The sequence below is a fragment of the Neophocaena asiaeorientalis genome, unplaced genomic scaffold (assembly GCF_003031525.2).
Source record: "Neophocaena asiaeorientalis asiaeorientalis breed wild unplaced genomic scaffold, Neophocaena_asiaeorientalis_V1.1 scaffold30, whole genome shotgun sequence".
Lineage (NCBI taxonomy): Eukaryota > Metazoa > Chordata > Mammalia > Artiodactyla > Phocoenidae > Neophocaena > Neophocaena asiaeorientalis.
In genome coordinates, this window is record NW_020174923.1 from 12,355,162 (window position 1) to 12,372,220 (window position 17,059).

Here is a 17,059-nt window from a genome sequence, read left to right on the forward strand (position 1 = left end):
CCCAGAAAGTTCCCTCCGGCCTTTCCCATTCCATGTCCTCCCCTACTGTGCAGAGGCACCCATGATTCTGATTTTTTCCACCGCAGTTTTGCCTGTTCAAAGAATCATATAAACGAAGCACAGAGTACACACTCTTGTGTAAGGCTCCTTCACTTAGCATAATGTCTTTGAGATCCATCCATGTCGTTTCGTGCATTGATCATTTGTCATTTTGATTGCTGAGTAGTGCCCCATTGTAAACATCCTGTTGATGGACACTTGGGCTGGCTCCAGTTTTTGGCTATTGTGAATAAAGCTGCTGCAAACATTCTTTTTGCAGTCTTCTCATGGACATATGTTTCTATTTCTCTGGGAAGATACCCAGGACTGGGTCAAAGGATAGGAGTTTGTTTATTTTCACCAGAAGTTGACAGATCTTCTTCCATCCTGGCTTTCAATTTGCACGCCACTAACAGGGTTCCAATTTCTCTACATCCTCATCAGCACTTTTAAAAAAACTGTAGCCATTCTAATAGATCTGAAATGGTATCTCAGTGTGTTTTTTTTTTGTTGTTGTTGTTTTAAATATTTATTTAGCTTTGGCTGCATTGGGTCTTCGTTGCTGTGCGCGGGCTTTCTCTAGTTGCAGCGAGTGGGGGCTACTCTTTGTTGCGGTGTGCAGGCTTCTCATTGCGGTGGCTTCTGTTGTTGCGGAGCACGGGCTCTAGGCGTGCGGGCTCTAGTAGTTGTGGTATGAGGGCTCAGTAGTTGTGGCGCACGGGCTTAGTTGCTCCGTGGCATGTGGGATCTTCCCAGACCAGGGCTCAAACCCGTGTTCCCTGCATTGGCAAGAGGATTTTTAACCACTGCGCCACCAGGGAAGCCCCTCAGTGTGGTTTTAATTTGCATTGTTCTGATGATGAATGACACTACGCACTTTTTTCTTCTTTTGAGAAGAACAAATCTTTTGTCCATTTATTTAAAAAAATTGGGTTGTTTAACTTTAAAAAATTTGTTTTCCAACAGTGGCATTTTATTAGAAATGTACTATCACAGGTAACTTCCAGGAGGGCATTTAAAAGGGATTATTATACAGAAAAGGAATTTTCAAACACCCCTCCCTGTGTTTAGCCCCCTGTTTAAGATAGCAAAAGTGTAGTTCATGGGACCACTTAAACTTCTGTGTTGCAAAAGAGGACTTTCAGGCCTCTGGTAATTCTGGGCAGGCACACCTCATTCTGCCAGCTTCAGTCACATTGCAGGGAGGGTATTTGATAACTGAAGAGTCACAAGGTTAGTGTACATTTTATTTAACTTTCTATCATGTAGGCAGTTAAATTGTTACATCTGAAAAAGCACATATTCCAATTTCTGCCTGTGATATAATACATTAACTTACATCTGGGCACTTTTGTTTTGTGTCCTTCAGTTAATGGCAGCTCCCAATTTACTTTCTTGGGCTGGTTGGCTCTCTTCCTCAAGGTGCAATGGAAATAAACCCCAAACCATGGACTTGATTCCATAAAAGACAATTGTATTCATGTCCACTCTTTGGCTGGCCCTTTTTCAAATGTGGTCAAAAAAGCAAAAGTGAGATAGGATGGAGTTTTCCAAGTGGGTTGTTTGACTTTGTATTTGGAGCAGTGGGAATTCTTTATATAGTCTGGAGACCAGTCTTTGTCAGGTATTAGTTTTGCAAATATTTTCTCCCATCCTCTGGATTGTTGATTGTCTTAACAGTGTCTTTTCAAGAACAGACATTTCGAATTTCAATGAAGTCGAATTTCTCTATCTATTTTCTTAGAACTAAGAAGTCCTTGCCTGTCCCTAGGTCAGAAGACATTTTCCTTTGTTTTCCTCTAAGACTTCAGGGCTTCAGCTTTCACATTTAAATCTACGGGGCACTGTAAATTACTTTTCGTACATGATGTAACGTAGGATTCATTTTTGCCACGTGGGTGTCTGGTTATTAGAGCATCATTTGTTGAAAAGACTTTCCTTTGTTGAGTTGCTTTGGCAACTTTGTAAAAAGATGGCATATAAAGTGCGTAGTTGACTTGTGCCTCTCTCGGAGAAAGCAGGGTTGGCGCACACCCTCGGTGGGGGTTTGGCATTGGGCCGTGCAAGGAGCCCCTTCACCCCAGGACTGACTCCGGGGCTCAGGCCCACCAAGGCGGGGCTGCGCCGAGGCCCGGCACCCCTGGGGCTTCGCATTCAGACGAAGACATGGAGGGCCGCCGGCCGGGGGTCTCCGCCCAGGTATCCTTAGCTGCCAGGGTCGCTGTCCACCTGAGGCCGCGCTGACAAACCCGGCCGGAGGATCTGGCCTGGTCCCTAGCCGGCCTCCTGGCCCTCCCGCGATCCTCAGGGGTCCCCGAGGCGCGGAGCGGAAGCCCTCAGCTGAGCAGGCTCCCCCACTTCAGGGGCACCCCCAGAACCCTCCGGTCCGGAGTGGCCCTGGCACTTGGCCCTCCCCACCGCCTCCGTCCCCTGAGCACCCGAAGGTGGGCGGGTGTTGGGCTCCGAGCCTGCGCCCCTCCCCCTCCCTCTCCCGCCCCCACCCTTCCCTTCCCGTACTCTTCCCTGCCTTGCCCCTTCCCCCTCCCCGCGTCTAGCGACCCCCGTCTCCCCTTCCTGCACCCTCTCCCTGCCCCTCCAGGCCGCGCCCCGACGGACCGCTGCTGCACCTTCCCGGACCGGGGCCAGCTTCGGTCTCGGTTGCCTCTTAAGCACCCCAGGTAGTGGGCAGTTCTAACTCTTGTGAGACTTTAATTTTTACAGGTCTTCAAAGCACAAAGGGAACACAAGGTTACTTTTGTTTCTAAATAGAGCAAAGCGCCTCCTGGCTTGCACTTAACCACTGTGGCCCACTGACCCCTGTCTTGTTTTTCCGGTATCTTGAGACATTTTGCTACTTCATCATTCTAGGAATGTTACCCAACCAAACTTGGGTCCGCTGGTAGGCTCCCAGTAAAGACAACCTACTGACACCCGGTGGTGAAGGAAAGTGCAGCATTTATTGTCAAGCGCCATACAAGGAGTCTGGGACAGCTAGTGCTGAAAGAGCCCGAACTCCCAGTGGGCTTCAGGGAAGCCTTTTTAGAGGCCAGGTGAGGGAGGGGAGTCCCAGGGTGTGTGATCAGCTCATGCACAGTTCTCTGATTGGTTGATGGTGAGGTAACAGGGTGGTGTCACAGGCGTTAACAGTATCCTTAGGCTCCAGGGGTCCTGGGGCTCATGGTCAGCAAGTAGTTAACGTCGGCCTTTTGGTGGGGGATTTAGCATCTGTAAGACTACTCTGGAAATGTGTGCCAGATACTGTTATCTAGGTACTTCAGAGAGGAGCTAAAGCAGAGGATATGGGAGAAGACACCATAGGGTCCTGCTTGGTTACAGGAATTATTTCGTCATGACTCATCAACTATTACCAACTATGCCCACAATGACTAAACTAGTAAGAAAACGGAAGAATGATGGCATCACATGGAAGGATGACGCTGCTTCTTCAGTTTCCCACAGGGCCTCAGAAGTATCAGCCTCTTTCTGCAGACACCACTCTGTGGCTGCAGTTTGCTCTACTTAACACAGCGGAGGGTCTCCGGAATCTCCCATTTGCTGCCCTCAGTGCGAAGAGAAGAAACAGGGGAAGCAAGCGCATCAGAAGATGAAAAGGAGCAGAGCAGTCCTGGGCCCCAGCGATGGTGGGAGGAATGGTCATCAGGTGACCACAGCCCAGTATTTTGCCACCAGCACCTGGACCATCTCACATGACTGAAAGGACCCAGGACAGTACTGTTTCATCTTCAGTGATGTCTGTGCCTTTAAAAAAAAAAAAAAAAAAATTTATTTATTTTGGCTGCGCTGGGTCTTAGCTGTGGCACGCAGGGACTTCATTGTGGCGTGTGAACTCTTAGTTGAGGCATGCATGCGGGATCTAGTTCCCCAACCAGGGATCAAACCTGAGCCACCTGCTTTGGAAGTGCAGTCTTTCCCACCGGACTGCCAGGGAAGTTCTGATGTCTGTGCTTTAAAACCGCTTGATAAAAGTACAAAGAGGTTTTCCATGTTTAAATTCCTATTAAAATTTCTAAAAAAGAATTTTATTATCCTTTTATTTTTACTTTTGTGAATTATCTGTGTTGACTAAAAAATTATTCACAACCTAAAAGTTGAGAGTTATGTTTTATTCTATGGGAATTTTTAGGACTTCAAACCCGGAGGCAGCATCTCAAGTAACCCTGAGAGAATTGCTCCGAAGAGGCAAGGAGGGCAGCCAGGTTATATAGAAGTTTTGCAACCAAGGGCAGGTAGTAGGAACAAAAGATTACTATTAATTAAAGAAAACTAGATACCTCAAGTTCAGGAATTTAGCGCTTTTCTATGTATGGGAAGATGCAAGAGTCTGGGCTCACTGAAATCATTTCTTTGATATGCATCTTAGCTATGGGGGCCAGTATCCTGTGTTTTCACAACGTGGGTTTCCTTAGGCCTCACCGGCTAACGTTGGAGGGCTGCAACTGCTGACTGTGACGTCCTTTGTTTACTGATATGACAGGTAATATTCCATTTATTATTTGTAATCTGAATTAAAATACAAAAAGTAAAAGGGGACCGTTCTCTATTTCCTGTCATACTGGGGTGAGGACTGCCCTCAGCTCCCAGGGCTGTGCTGGGTGGGTGGAATCCCAGCCCTGCAGGCCCTTTCCCTCTGGGACCATGGGGTGGGAAATGGAGGTGGGGGACGGGAGGATGAGAGAGTGGTGAGAAGGACGGAGAGGAGGTGTTTGCCTGAAAAAGCTGAGAGGGGTGAGGTTGGGGGGAAGAGTCCAGGGCTGGGGTGGGGGGGCATCATAGAAGGGGGACCAGGTGCACGTGTGTAGCAGGTGTATGTGGGGGAGGAGCACACTGTGTGTTTTTGTTTGGGGGCAGACTGGGCAGGCGTCCCTGGGCCTGAGACCGTTCCAGGAACCAGCATGTGTGCTGGGATGTGGGGCTCCTGCCTCTATGAGAGCTTCCCTTCCTATATTTCCAGTGTGTTCTGAATCATCATCCCAGGCTGCTTATTTTGACAAGTAGCTTCCCATGAAATACCTGACTCAGCGGATCTGTGTTCGTGAGCCAGGCCAGCATCCACCAGGAAGGTGGGGTGGGGAGCATCTCTGAGTGTGCCCCAGCTGTTATCCCCAGATAACAGGGCACTGTGCACCCCCCAGGGCAGGGAGCAGTGTGTAGACTGGTCTGGGGGCAGGAGTGAAGGGCGTGGAATGAGAGGTACCTTTGAGGCCCTGTGAGCGTGGCAGAGGCTCCTGGATGCTGGTCAAAGTGGTGGAAAAAGATCTGATTCTGTAACTCTTCCAGTAGCGAAGGAGCTGAGCTCCATTCCAGATCTGTGCAGAGATGATGGGATGTTTTAAAGGGAAAATGAGGAAGTAGGGAGGGGGATGGCTCAGTAGAGTCAGAGAAGTGGAAAATTGCAAAAGTGGGAAGGGGCTTGGTCCCTGTGAAGCCTATCTGGGCTTCCTAACTGGTGCTTATCAGAGCTAGACTCCTGCCCTCCCACAGACGCTGGGAGATGGGGCTCTGTCTTAAGGTGTTGGCCAGAAGCCCCCTCCACGGTCAGCTGAGGAGGAGAGGTCAAAGGCAAGGGTCTGGTGCCCTGGAGCAGGATGTCTGGGAAGGAACAGTGAAAAGCCCATTCTACAGAATACCTGCTGCAGTGTGGGGAAAGAAAGGTCTTTATTTCACTCATGAATGTGATGGGCCTAGAGGTCTGGGAGTTGGCACTGAAAGAGAGAGGCCTCCCCACGCTGTTGTAAGACCCTTGACATTGTGACAGGCCTTAGCTCAGGACTTCACAATTATAGAAGTTTTCATGCCTAGACCCGTCCCCAGGGCAAGGAAGCCCTGGGCAACCTCAGACCCTTTCAACTTTGGGGACATTAAAATCCCCAAATGCCATTCAAGGAACCAAGCTGAGGGCAAAAGCTGAGGGGTGGTTCAGAGGAGCAGATGCTCCAGGAGGAGGCAGTTAGAGGTTTAGAGGAAAGGAGGGGCCCAAAGGGCAGGCTGGCAGAAGGGCAGGTAGAGGTCAAGGGGGCAGGAACAGCTGGATTCCATGAGAGCAGCCTCTAGCCTGGATGAAGTAGGTGTCCTGGGAAGGAAGCAGACACCCCTCATCGTGGAGCCAAACACACCTTGCCGGTCCCTCCTTTCAGGCTGGTCTGGGGGCCACCAGTCGACAAAGCTGCAGTCACAAATTGTGGCGCCGTCCCTGAGCCTGGAGCCCGGAGCCCGGTCCAGGCTGGGCTCGGGCCCCTGCAGAGATTTTGGTGAAACGAACAAACAGTGTTGCCCATGCCCCACACCTCCAGACCTCGACATCGGCTGCGGTTGGGGTGAGGGGTGAGGTGCCCTCCACCTGGCTGGCTGCGTCCTCACGCCTCTCCTGGTAGGCGGTGGTGGCCACAGGTCCTGTGCTGATGGCCACGGGTCTCGGCTGCTGGGAGCTGTTGTCCCCCTTGCCTGTTTTTCTTGCTGAGTTCATCTCTGTAAACAAAATGTCGAGTGTGAGGGGTCTGATCTGCACAGCATTGCCAACCCTGTATTACAGATTTCTGAGACTTGCCAAGTCGCAGGTGAAACTTGACAGCTGCCCTTTGCTTTTCTTTAATTGTGGGTGAGCGTCTTCATGTGCGTCTACGTCAGCTGTTACCTTGTTTGCGGCCTGCCTGCTCCTTCCTCTCGTTCTTACCTGTTTCCGGAGAGCTCTTTCCCACGAAGAAAATTGGCTCCGTGCCCTCTGTCCCTCTAGCTCCCCAAATCATTGACTTGGGGTGTGAGCCCTGCTGGTCCGGATAACCCCAGCCTTTCAGGTTGATTGTTAAAGTTCCTAAACCCTAGACTCCCAAGCCATCAGGAACATTGTGGGGATGCTCATTTCTTGGGGACAGGGGGACAGTCTGGTGAGAACAGACTGGTTCGTGACCAGTGCCTAGCCCACTAGGGAAGTCGTCTTGAGGCTGGGGGGGCTCCATCTCTTGTCAAAGGCCCCTGCCACCTCTGGGTCTCAGTTTCCCCATCTGTCAATGAGGAGCTGAACTCTAGGAACTTGGTGCTCCCTTCCAGGTCTGGTGTGTCAAGCCAGGAACACTAGCTGGGCTGGCTCCCTGCCCTGTCCCCGTCCTGCCGCCAGAGGGCAGGAGGCTCTGCTCTCTGCATCGCTCCGAGGGGTGGCAGCTGACGGTGCTTGGACCCAGATCGGTTAGGGCTCCACGGGCTCCACAGTGCCCACAGGGGCTGAGGACCCCGCTTAGAACCTGCCTGACCACCATGCTGTGCCAGGCTGGGTGCTAGGACATCATCTGGGAGCTCGTCACCTGCAGGCAGTAAAGGCCCTTGAAGGCAGCCAGGGGCCAGCTCTGAGGATTCCAGAAGACAGCAAAGAGGGTGGGTCGCAGGCAGGCCAGGGGCCGGTGAAGGTGTGGGTGTGTGTGCAGGATGTACCACGGACACAGCAGCTCCTCAGGGCCCCACTCCTTGCTCAGACCCTGCCTTTGGCTCCAGAGGAAGTGGATGGAGAAGCCTTAGGTCTCACAGAACCAGCAAGGGGTTCTGGGGGCAATGGGAGGATAGCCAGCTGAGATGATGGGAAGGGAGGGGCCAGGACATGCAGGCCCAGCTGGACCTCCCAGCTACAGGCACACAGAATGGACTGGGTGGGGCCATCAGGGTTCGGCTCAGACACCAGGGGGCAGAAATGGGGAATCTTGGGGACAGATCTGAGCTCAGAGCAGGCTCTCTGGGTGAAGAGGGAGGAGGTGACAGCAGCAGGGAACCAGAAGAGAAATGGACGAGTTGGGAGGGGCAGTGCAAGCTGGTGGGTCTTGGAGCCCTGGCGCTGGAACGGACAAAGGGGTCCAGGCAGGGGTCCAGCATACTTGAGGTCGACCTGGGAGACATACAATGTCCTGGGAGGGGATGAGAGAGGCAGCCCCCCCTCTAAGTGGCCCGGCTACAGACAAGAATATGTGACCGACCATGTCACAAGAGAGCCCTCCCAAGCTCAGTGACCAGGACCAGATGTTCTTTCTGATGATGCTGATGAGGTCCGAGTGAGGGGCATCAGTGAGTCGCCAGGACACCATGGCTAGAGGATCATAGGAACACAGCCAATTTTGGGGGGCTGACCACTGTTCTCCAGCCCTGTAGCTTGGCAAGTGACAGCCCCTTGGCAGGGACCCAAGGAGATGGGAGACTGGGCAGGGGATCTTCCCAGCCTCTGCCTGGTCTCCCAGGAGACCCCCCACCTCTGGTGTGTGAAGACCAAAGCCTCAAGCCCAGGTGAAGAGAGACCCACTTGGGCAGAAGGTGTGTGTGTGGGGGGAAGGCAGGTAGAAGACTCTGAGGTCAAGGTAGTCGTTATCTGGACGTGCTGAGAATAGCCTGGAACTTCTTGCTATGATGACCAGACTGCAGCCATGAAAGAAGCTGCTCCAACTTGAGCAGTACTGAATCTATGGCTAGCACAATTCCAAGAACTGGCCTCAAGAGAATGGGATTCATATTATTGCTCATAATAATCTATATCTTTGAGGGTATCAAAATACTTATAGCTTGCTCTGCCCATATATGTAAGCGGGCAATTAAAATTATCAGTAAGGAGATACTACAGGCCCACGTTGACATCTTCCACTCTAAGAATATAGTGCCTTATACCAGCACGAAGAAGTTACGGAAGACGAACCTTCACCCATGATCTCATAGAAATGGAATGATGCTTGACGGTGGGGAATTGAAAGCAGCTCTTTTGCCCCTTTCCTGTTTGCCCATTTCTGTTCCCCTCCAACCTTAAAAGAACCTAATTATAGGAACGAGATCACTAGGCAATTTAATCAAACTCCTGACTTATGCTCTCCTGAATGCACACCATGGCTTGCCTAATCTGTTGATTTGTTTCCTAGATAAAAAGAATGAAGAATTGAGCAGTTAGGGACTTCCCTGGTGGTCCAGTGGTAAAGAATCTGCCTTACAATGCAGGAGGCATGGGTTCGATCCCTGGTCAGGGAACTAAGATACCACATGCCGTGGGGCAACTAAGCCTGTGCGCCACAACTGCTGAGCTCATGTGTCTCGACTGGAGAGTCCGTGTGCCACAAACTATAGAGCCCATGCACCCTGGAGCCTCCCTGCCATAACTAGAGAGGAGCCCGTGCGCCGCAGCGAAATATCCCACATGCCTCAACAAAGATCCCACGTGCCACGACTAAGACCCAATGCAGCCAAAAATAAAATAAAATAAAATAAATAAATCTTAAGCGGGGGAAAAAAAGAATTGAGCAGTTAAAAAATGACTAGCTCTCTACCTGCAACAGTCCCCTTAGCTATCCTATAAGCAGACCACGCAGGCAGGATAATGTCTGAAGCGTGCACACGATGGAGGATGATGCAGAACCCAACATCCTCCCTCAATGGTTCACTGAGATTCTTTCCCTTTTTTCCCCTTTAAAAACTGTCATGGCTGAGCAGAATCTTCAGAGTTGGTCTTGGGACATGAATCCACTTCTCCCCAGATTGCTGGCTTTTGTGATTAAAGCAATTTTCCTTTCTATTGATACTTGCCTCTTGAATTATTGGCTTTTGAGCTGCGAGCAGCTGAACCTGCGTTCGGTAATAACCTGAAGGGAGCCCTCCTTCCTGGGCCATCCATCAGGGTGGGGGCTGAGGTGGGGGCCATCACCCACCCTGGCTTGGTTTTGTCCCCGGGGGGTGGGGCAGGGCATGGCCTTGTGAGGACTGAATGCCTGAAGCCCAGGGCTTGAATCTGAGAGAGGCAGATGCCATGCATGTGTCGGGGGCCAGGTCCAAGGAACTGTGGGAGCTCCAGGCTGAGGAGACAGGCCACCTGCTCATGGCTGTCCATCCCCAGAGAGACCAGGGAGGCTCAGGAGGCCCTGAACACCATCCACTAGAGGGCAGAATGGTCAGTCTGCAAAGGGATGACATCCCTCAGCCACAGGACTGAGAAGGGGCAGGAGGAAGAGGGGAGGGGGAGGGGACCCAAGAGGGGGAGGGGGAGAGGGGGACTGGGAAGGGTAGGAGGCAGAGGGGAGGGCAGGAGGGTGGAAGGAGCCTCCAGGAGCTGGGGACAGGAGGAGAGGGCTGGCCAAGGGCTCCAGAGGAGGTGGGAGCAGTGCCCAGCTTGGGGGGGGCCTGGACCCACCAGGACTGTGGCTGCCCCGGTGGCTGGGTGGGGGCAGGGGTTCAGGGCAAGGTGCACAAGCATCCTTGGCCCATGTTGGGGCTGTGGGTTTTCATTTGCCAAGGTGGTGATGGGGGGACATTTTATTAGCTGCTGGTTCCCTGGTTTAGGTATGAAAGACCATTGCCTGGATACAGGCACCACTTGTGCTATTGCCCTTGTGGGTGTTGGGGGCTGGGGAGGATGGGGGGCTGCAGGACTGAGCAGGGCTGGGGGCGGATGTGAGGCCGGCGGGGGAGCAAGAATTTGGTGGGGGGCACCGCAGGCCTCGCCTCTCCTTCCTGCACCCAGACAGCAGCTCCCGTCGCGGCAACCACAGCCTCTGCTGGCCAGGCTGACAGGTGCCTGTGAGCAGACTGACATTTCTGTGGCTGCTCACCTCTGCGCCTGTGGGGGAGGTTCTCCTCGTGTTTACCCTTCCCCCTCGCCCAGGCCTGCAGACCTGAGAGTCCTCCATAGGGGCAGTGAGGGCAGCAGATGGACTCATCTACAGCCCTGACCCTCGGCGTGGTGTCAGGCTGAGGCCCTCCCCTGGTGTCCCCACGCTGGCACCATGGAGCATTGCCGCCCTCCCCCGCCCCTGGCTCCCCACATCCCCCTCGTGCAGTATTTCTCACCAGCACCAAGGTGCCTCTTTCCAGATCTCTCTCCTGCCACCTAGGAGTGCTGGCTCCTTGGGGGAAGGGCCCCTAGTTTGTTTACCGCTGTACCCACAGCACCTAGACCTGTGCTTTGCGCAGAATGGCCACTCGGTCAGTATTTGTTGGATGGACATAGAAGTTGTTCATTTAGAAGAACAAGAACTGCCCCTGGCTCCACCTTTGGACCCAAACCTGGTTGGGGACAATGGACATCACATGGACATCTATAGGGCACAGCCGGCGTGTTCTTCAGGGGCTGAGCACCCACTGCCCCTTAATTGGGTGTCCCCTACTTGGGGAGCCAAGAGCTGACCCCACTGCAATGTGGTGTATGGCAGGGCTGGAAAGTTCCTCAGTGGGGGAGGGGCTTGGGGTGGCCTCAGGCCTGATGGTCCAAGAGGCCCACAGAAGACCCTCAGGGAAGCTTCAGGATGTGGGGCTGAGTCGGGTCTGCGACCTGGGATTGGTGCTGCCCCTCAAGTACCTGGGCCCCATCTCGCCTGCTGTACAGAAATGACCACCCACTCTGTGGCATCTAGAAGCTGTGTGTAGGTGGCTTGAGCTGGAGCTCAGGGTGGACGTATCTCCCAGAACCACCCTGGCCGGTGGGCCCAGGCGGGTTTGCTATGTGGTTCTGACACCCAGGCCTCAGCCCCTCCCAAGGCCTGGAGGGTCAGGTGTGATGTAAAACTTGGTAAAGGTGTGTAACCACGGTGGTTCAGACCCCTGTCTCCTTCCAGTGTGCTTGTGTGTCAGGTGGCCTCAGGCTGGCCCAGAGCATCTCTGGGGCCTGGCTAAGAGGAAGTTGGGCTGCGGATACATTTAGTTGGTTAGTGGGTCTACTTATGGGTGTGCAGTGGCTGCAAGATCTATGAAGATTTTGCTATGTATCTGGGAGAGGGATGGTGCACTGAGGGTGGATGGTACTCCCCAAAATTCATGTCCACCCAGGACCTGTGAATGGGACCTTATTTGGAGACAGGGTCTTTGCAGGTGTAATCAAGTTAAAAGGAGACCATCCTGAATGGCCTTAATCCCGTTATGACTGGTGTCCTTATAAGAAGAGAGAAATTTGGATACAGGGAGAAGGCCATGTGGTAATGATCTTGGAGAGGCAGCAGTGAGAGGTGGCTTGAAGCGAGATCTTAGTTCCCTGCCCAGGAATTGAACCTGGATAACCTGTATGAAAACCCTAGCCACCATACCACCAGGGGCTAGAGGCTAAGAAGCAAAACTCCCCTGGCCCTTGCCCCCATTGAGAAAATGCATTTCTCAAGGAGGCAAAAACTATAAAAACAGGTACAAAGTTTACTATTAAAGACAGTACAACAAGTGGGAAAGCACCCAGAGAAGCAGTTTGTTTAGTTAAGACAGAAGCAAGGCAGAGATACACACGCAGAGAAAAAGGGTGTGGGCACCCCCCCTAATGAAGGGAGCACAGTAAAGAGGCGGTTAAATCATTTATACAGGGCAGTTCTTCCCGGGCTTTGTTTACCTTTGACCAATCATCTGGTTGCCTTTTCCACACCTGATGCCCTAGGATTCTCCCCAACATAAGTGCAACATTTTTCCAAGATGGATTCCAGACCAGAGGCCTATGGGGGGCCTTGGCATCACCTATTCTGGGGTGCTGCCCGCTCCTTTTTGACCCCCAAGGAGCCTTTCTGCACATATGCAATGTCTCCCTTGCCCCAAGGATGGGAAATATATGACCTCTTGATCTTTTACTTAAACAGGGTTTAGCCCCTCTCTGTTCCTGCCGTGACTTTGATATTAAACTGTCGTGGCTTATTTACCCTGTTTCTGCTGTTACTTCTATTTTTTTTTTTTTTTTTTTTTTTTGGGAGGACGCGCAGGCTTAGTGGCCATGGCTCACGGGCCCAGCCGCTCCGCAGCATGTGGGATCTTCCCGGACTGAGGCACGAACCCATATCCCCTGCATCGGCAGGCGGACTCTCAACCACTGCACCACCAGGGAAGCCCCCATGGTGCCCTTTTAATGTCTGCTGCATGTGCAAACCATAATTGATATAGTGGTTCTCTTATTTGGACATTTAGGTAATTTCTCAGCTGTTGATTTTTGTATTGAAAGCAACACTGCCATGGATATCACTGCAATCTTGTTTCTATGCCCAAAGATCATTTCCCAAAGATATAATTCCAGCTAAAACGAACATCATTTGCTAATGACACTTTAATCTTTGCAAACCCCGTGGATGAAGGGTTATCTCATCTCAGTTTGTGGGCAGCATGGTCTGCGGTTTCTTGGCCCTGAGTCCAGGAGGACACAGCCACGGTTCACATCCACTCTGGGCACGCCTGTTTCCCCAAGGTCGGTTCCCCAAGGTCCCATCACACCCCAACATGAGCGCACACCGGGAGTGGCCCTCTATTAAGACCCCCAGACCACTGCTGCTAGCTCCCCTTCCTCCATCCCACGTCACCCCATGGTGGAGGCTAGTGAGGCCAGGAGGACTCTGGTTGATTTGCTCCTTCTCCAGCCTGAACAGGGGCTGGAGTGAGTGTGTGTCCCCTTGCCCCTCCCTCCTTCCTGAAAGTCTCACACATAGTCCCTTAGGCTGTCAAAGTCCTTGGAGACTCTAGGGAGGGTGTCAGGCAAGCCTCCCCTCCTTGACTCTAAGCTGGCTGAGAAATAGATACTGGAGTTGGAAAGGGGAGAAGAGAAGCCCTTTATTTCTGGCAAGGCTGGGCTGGGGTCAGCGCTCAGTCCCCAGCCTCCGCAGCACCCCCCCCCACCAGCTGCCCGCTGCCCCAGGCCCAAGTCCCTCCTTCAGAGCAGCCTCTTCTGCCATGGAAGGGTCAGGGCAGCAGGACGACAGAAAAGCTTCCTTCCCGGTGGCTCCAAGGTGCCAGGAGCAGCCTCAAGCGTGGGAGACAGGCAAGGAGGGCTGCCTGGAGGAGGCAGCAGGAGCCTGACTGCTGTGGGGAGCTGCCTGTGTGTCCACGCTGGGTTGGATGGTCTGCCCAGAGCTCTGATAGACAGAGGGAGGCTGGGGTCCTGCCAGGCTCACTGGTAGTGGTTGGGGATGGACATGGTGTTACAGCGGTTGTGGGACATGTCCTCGTAGACCACGCACACCGAGTTCTTTTCCTTTGCACAGCAAAGTTTCTGGATCTGAAAGAAAGCCTGTCATCTACCACTGGGGGCAGCTCCCTCAGGGGCACCCTCTATCTTCAAGGCACCTCCCTTCAGGAAGCTTTTAGATTTGGGGGACTGCATGAACCCTTTTTAGGAGGGTCCTCGGCCAGACCCTCAGTTCTCCAGAGCTTCCCAGGCCTGGGCAAGGGTGGGCGAGGCAGGGCCATTGGGCAGCGGCAGGGAGGTGGAGGTGGAAGTGACCTTGCTCCCTGGCCTTGGACAGGGAGGGGTCTGGCTGTTGCAGGGGACATGGGATTGGAGGCGCTAGGTGAAGGTGGGGGCAAAAGCTGATGGACCAGGGACAAGTTGACCACTTCCTGGCCCCTGTCTCTGTTGCCCCCTCCCCTCCTGCCTCCAGCCCATGATCGCACATGGATTTCACACACCCACAGGCCTGACACTCGCATATGCACACCCATGCATGCGTGCGCACACGCGTGCACACTCTCACAGTCACACGCGGCATCCCCATGCTCTCCGAAAGGGTCTCTCTGGACCCTCCTCTCACTCCCCCGTAAACGTCTGACCAGGACGTGTCTTCCTGGCCCCACACCCGTCCTTGCTGGGGGCTCCAGTTCTTGGGTTTCCTCCCACCTTGGACCTTGCCGTCCAAACCCTCTGAGCTCCAGGAGACCCTGACGGAGGGAGTGGGTGGGTGCTGAGGTTTCCCATGTGGCCAACTCCCTGGGGCTTAACCACTCTCCTTCCCTCCCTTCTCTCTGAGAGAAGCGGGCTTATAGGGACGCAGATGACATCTGAGGGTCCACACTGACCTGTGTCCTTCTCAGCACACACACTGCTCCCAGCCCTAGTCCGACGAGGAAGAAGCCCATAGCCAGGGCCGTGGGGAGGGCAAAGTGTATCAGCTGAGTCTCCTGGCACGTGTTCACTGTTTGGGGCAGTTTTTCTGGGAAGAAGGAACAGAGACAGGCATTTGGCAGGTAGGTGAGGGAGTCCACGAGGGCCTCTGGGGTTCAGGGCAAGGGCGGGGCTCTGGAGTGTGTGTGCATGTGGGAATCCAGGAGGCTTCCTGGAGGAGGTGGGCTCATGGTAACTCAAGCAAGGGTAGAGGGAAGATCCTCAGACAGGGGGCAGACGGAGCCTGGGCTGGCCAGCAGGCAGGTGGAGTGGTCCCTGGGGTGGCACACTCCTTACCTGTCACCACGACCAACGTCCCAGGGCCCCAGACCTCGTCATTTGTGATGGCCTGGCAGGCATAGTCACCGGTGTCGGCCAGCTGCAGGTGGTGCATGCTGATGGTCAGGTTGTACTGCAGCCCTGAGAAGGTGATGCGGCCCTGGAACCGCTGGTCCACGGTGGGCTCCTTCCCGTTTTCATAGTAAATCACGTTGTTGCAGTTCGGCCACCTTTGCTTCAGGTAGAGGCCAAGCAGGGGCCCCCGGCTGGAGCAGGTGATGTTGACAGAGTCCCCCTCTAAAGCGATCATGTAGGTGGGGGACTGCCACACCTCTGCAAGGAGGACCTGCCACTGTCACCACCAGCCTGGCCAGAGGGGCAGGGACCCACCTCTCTGCCGGGGATGGTGGCAGGGCAGAGGTGCCCTGGGTCAGCCCGCTGGGTTTTTTCTGTTTTTATTTTATTTTGTTTTTGTTTTTTAATTTAAAGAAGGCTTTAATTTCTTTTTTTTTTTGGCCACACCACATGGCATACAGAGTCTTAGTTCCACTGCAGGGGGCAGGATCGAACCCCTGCCCCCTGCAGTGGAAGCGTGGATTCTTAATCACTGGACCACCAAGGAAGTCCTGGACAGCCGGCTGTTGTCAAGGACGAGGCAAGTTTCGGAAGCCTTGAAGCAGCTCATGGCGCCAGCATCCTGGGCTATACTCAAGTTCCAAAGGGGCCCCAGGGGGCTGGGCAGCCTGTGACCTCTCCCCATCCTGAGGGTCGGGGGAAGTCAGAGCTGGGGCCTCTCCCTTCCAAAGCGGCAGGTTGTACGCGCTGAGACCTCCAACCACTCTCCCAGGCTCTACACCTTCTCCCTCTCTTACATGACAGTTCCCGAGAGAGCTGGGGGCACTGTCCTGTCTCCCTGTCTCTTTCCAATGCCTACTGCCTCAGTTTCTCCACCATTTCCAGGCACCTGAAGCCAGTGGCTCCATGGGGTGGGCATATCCTGGCTTGTCTGTGGGACACCCAGAAAGTTCCCTCATCTGCCCAGCAAGGCCCAGCAGGACCCACTTCTAGGTGCAAACATAATCCAAATACCAGCTCTCCACAAACTAAATTCTGCAGCTGTTTTTGAGAGAGAGAACACAAGAATTTCACCTGCCGGGTCCCCCATCCCACCTTGTGGAACTAATCTCTCCTTCTTACTGCAGAACTTCACACAAAAGGTAAACCGAAGGACAATGTTCTCTCAGGACAAAGGCAGCCTTGCTGGTTGTAGGAGGGAAAGTCCCCAGACATTCAGGTAAAGAGAAAGAAGAGATTCAACCATAGTGATTCTGCACCCAGATATCAGCATCTTGGTGCCCATTGTTTTTTGTCTAAGTGTCCAAAGCTGGACCTTACCCTCTGGAGGGGCTAACAAGGCTTCAAGGGAAGGTCACACTCAGCATCCCTGGGAAGGGGGAGCACCCCCTTCCCAGAAGGAGAGTCCGAGGCGGGGAGGGGAGGGCTGCAAGGGTGGCTGGGTGGGAGCGCTGAGCCCGCTGATGGGTGCAGTGGGGGACGGGGGGACGGATGGTTGGGAAGTGCTTACCTTGGGCAGCCAGGTTGCAGGGGAGCACGAGGAGCATGGGGAGCAGCTGGAGCCCCAGGAGCCCAGCCATGCTCACTGCAGTGGGGGAAGAACAGGGCCCCGCTTACAGGGCTGTCGAGACTTCCTGTCTGCAGCACCCAACTGTGTGCCACCACCTCACAGACTGCCACTTCCAGGGGCAGTCGGGGCAGGATGGAGCAGGAGGTAGGCAGGGGGACAGCACACAGTGACTGTAGGTTGGGCACTCCAGGAGGGCTTCCTGGAGGCGGTGCCTTGAGTGAGGGGAGGCGCTGTGGGCA

At 53.8% G+C, this 17,059-nt stretch overlaps 1 protein-coding gene across 1 annotated transcript; it reads right to left on the minus strand.

Moving 5' to 3' along the window:
• Positions 1–13,565: 13,565 nt before the first annotated feature.
• Positions 13,566–16,932, minus strand: CD7 (CD7 molecule). The gene is made up of 4 exons (XM_024761110.1): positions 16,761–16,932; positions 15,194–15,508; positions 14,812–14,945; positions 13,566–14,014 (listed from the first exon to the last, which is right to left on the minus strand). The coding sequence occupies exons 1-4, from the start codon at positions 16,828–16,830 to the stop codon at positions 13,907–13,909; spliced, it is 627 nt and encodes a 208-aa protein (XP_024616878.1). The 5' UTR covers positions 16,831–16,932; the 3' UTR covers positions 13,566–13,906.
• Positions 16,933–17,059: the final 127 nt, after the last annotated feature.

Coding starts and splice junctions, on each gene's coding strand:
- CD7 (XM_024761110.1), bottom strand. CDS start 16,830: ATGGCTGGGCTCCTGGGGCTCCAGCTGCTCCCCATGCTCCTCGTGCTC. Junction 15,509..16,760: donor CTGCAACCTGGCTGCCCAAG/GTAAGCACTTCC, acceptor TCCTCCTTGCAG/AGGTGTGGCAGTCCCCCACC. Junction 14,946..15,193: donor GACGTTGGTCGTGGTGACAG/GTAAGGAGTGTG, acceptor CCTTCTTCCCAG/AAAAACTGCCCCAAACAGTG.